A 2,784-nucleotide genomic window follows, 5' to 3' on the forward strand; every position below is an offset into this window, starting at 1 on the left:
TAAATTTACAATGCACTTTAGGCTAGAGATTTATCGTTTCGTAATGCAAAAATACAATATCATAATCAGTATTAGAATAAATCATAACTAACATATCAGCCCATAACCAAGCTATAATTAATCGCTGCAGGTAATTGTGCCACTGTCATTCATTGAAAGGATTCCAACCCTTGGCACCAAAGACCACATACCAATCATCAACCACCATAACAAATCACTATCCTCCTTGATTTGTGATTATCCATAACAGCAATGGTTGATGGCCTGAAATTCAGTGGCTCGAATGGCTTGAAACTGTCAAAACGACGTCGTTAAACGACACAAAACGACGTCGTTTTGATAGTTTCGAGCCATTTGAGCCACTGATTTTATGACCCTCAAAAACATTTTTCCATCCATAATAACTGAACTCTTCATTTTCCAAAGAAAAACCTAGAATTAAAAATAAAAATAAAAAATACTACAAAAGAATAATAAGTACAAAAAAATGGAAAAAGAAAATAATGACATTAATAAGTGTATCCCAAAATCATCTCGAATCCATGACTGGTGATCCGGTCGGTTGATTCTAAGCTTTGCCGGTTTTGAGAAGATTTTCTTGATACATAGCAATGCCGTAATGACAATCATCAGTAAGAGCACGGTTGTTGAGTCACGTCCAACCATTGATTGGTGTGGTGGTTCTTAAAGAGATATCAGAAGATATCAAGGATTTCCAAGATGAACCCATTGCAGAGTGGGCAATTACCCCTCTGAACCCAAAGCTCCCTAGAACACAACCTGCAAAATGTGTGCCCGCAAGGTATGAAAGCCGACCCTTTGTCCCTCACCATACACACACAACAGCTATTGTACTCTACTGCAGTACTGCCAATGCATTCATCTCCTTCTTCCTCCTCCTCCTTCTCCTCCTCCTCATCATCATCTTCCATCACGAAATTCGACCCATCGACACCCATTTGTCTATCCGTCTCCGCCAACAGCGCCATCAATGACATCCTCACCGGCACCTCCCCTCCCTCCTCAATCCCTTCCGCCGGCAATTCCTCTGTCTCTCCCTCCTCCTCCTCCTCTTCTTCTTCTCCTCGTTGGTCTGGCACGACTGTTTCAACAGAACCGTTTTCGATTGAATTGAACTCACCGTTCATTATCGAATTCAACTGGGCTAAACGATTCGATGATGACGATGACAGTTGGGAAGAAGCTGGATTGTTGGAGTTGTCGAATCGAATCGAATTTGGGCGATAAATCATTGAGTTGGTGTTGGTGTTGTGAAGTGGAATGTCGGAGGGCGGGGTGTGTAGGGTGGAGGTCCAGGCAGCGGCGGGGCGACGGAGACGAATCTTGTCTTTGAAAGCCTTCCACGTCTTCTTGCTTTCCTTGCTGCAGTTGGGATCGTCTCTGATAATATCTAGCAGAGTCCGGTTCACCTGAACCGGCATCGAAGGTCTCTTCTCGCTCGCCAGTACTGCGCTTAATGCTAGACCGGACAACGACTTACGTCCCTCGTCTTGTTTGATTCTCAGAAAGTCTCCAAGGTTCGGCGACTCCACCACCGACTGCCGTCTCCGACCACCACCACCACTACTTTCCATTCAGTACGAATCAATCACTAACTCCAACACAAATTCAATAAAATAATTAATAATAATAAAAAATACACAATTTGTCAGGACTATATAATGGTGGGAAACGGTGGTAAACACTCTATATATAATATAATAATTCTAATTTTCTAAATCATAATTAAACATAAAATTTATAAATTCTAATTAAAACAAATTAATCAGTAAAATAAAATAATATAATTAGAAGTAGATATGATAGACTCTTTTTAAACCAGTCTCTATTAAAATTTTCCTATATTAAATGTACCAACGATGAGCACAAATTACAAAACTAGAAAATACCAAAAAAATTAATATATAATTTTCTGGCAAAATTTCACACTTTGAAGCAAAACAAAAAAAAAAAAAAAACTTCTATTATTTTGTTGCCAAAAAAAAAAAAAAAGAAACTCCAGATCTGCGAAGTTGAGGGTGGAGATGGAAAATTTCTCAAAAAAATTGATTAGCAGAAGTGTTTTTTTTTTTTAAATTATTTTATTTTATATGATGATTGAGTCAGTGAGGATTGGATACCTTTCTGTGTGCGTGGGGCAGTTGAGCTGAGTAGAGCAAATTGAATCAGAGGAGCAGATCTGGAACTTGGCAAAGGCTTTGAATTGATGATCGTGTTTGTTTGTTAGCTGTATGAAAAAAGTTAATGGCCCATCACAACAATGAAGATACTGCGAGAGTGGAAAGAGAGATCACAGAGACGCACAAAGAGGCTCTCTATATGCGGTCTTAAAACGGCCATTGTCGATCTTTGTTTTGTCTCTTCTGCTCTTTCTACTTTCTCTTTTCTCTTTTCTCTCTCCTCTCTCCTCTGTAATGTTCTTGGCCCCTTCTCGCTCTATTATTGCCCTGTTGGCATGTTGGGTGTGAGCTTTATTATTATTATTATTATTAAAATTTATAAAAAATAAAATAAATTAAAATAATTAATAAAATAAAATATCACATTAAATTCATAATCATTTTATTTTTTCTCTCATAAATATCACATTTAATTATAAAAAAATCCAATCATTTTTTCAAATTCAAAAATTTTAACTTATTAAAATAGTTTAAAACTAAAATAGCCTACTAAAATAATCAACTTCTCAAACGAGGCCTATATCTCCCACTCTAAGTTGCGTTTTTATATTTTTTTTTTCCATGATAGGGTAAAGCGACAATG

At 37.3% G+C, this 2,784-nt stretch overlaps 1 protein-coding gene across 1 annotated transcript; it reads right to left on the reverse strand.

Annotated features, from left to right (window-relative positions):
• Nucleotides 1–386: 386 nt before the first annotated feature.
• Nucleotides 387–2,474, reverse strand: LOC114323432 (uncharacterized). Its single transcript, XM_028271043.2, has 2 exons — nt 2,142–2,474; nt 387–1,612 (listed from the first exon to the last, which is right to left on the reverse strand). Exon 2 carries the CDS (start codon nt 1,593–1,595, stop codon nt 696–698), a length of 900 nt encoding a protein of 299 aa, XP_028126844.2. The 5' UTR covers nt 1,596–1,612; nt 2,142–2,474; the 3' UTR covers nt 387–695.
• Between the last annotated feature and the right edge of the window lie 310 nt (nt 2,475–2,784).

The sequence above is a fragment of the Camellia sinensis genome, chromosome 3 (genome assembly GCF_055761805.1).
Source record: "Camellia sinensis isolate YWXY chromosome 3, ASM5576180v1, whole genome shotgun sequence".
NCBI lineage: Eukaryota > Viridiplantae > Streptophyta > Magnoliopsida > Ericales > Theaceae > Camellia > Camellia sinensis.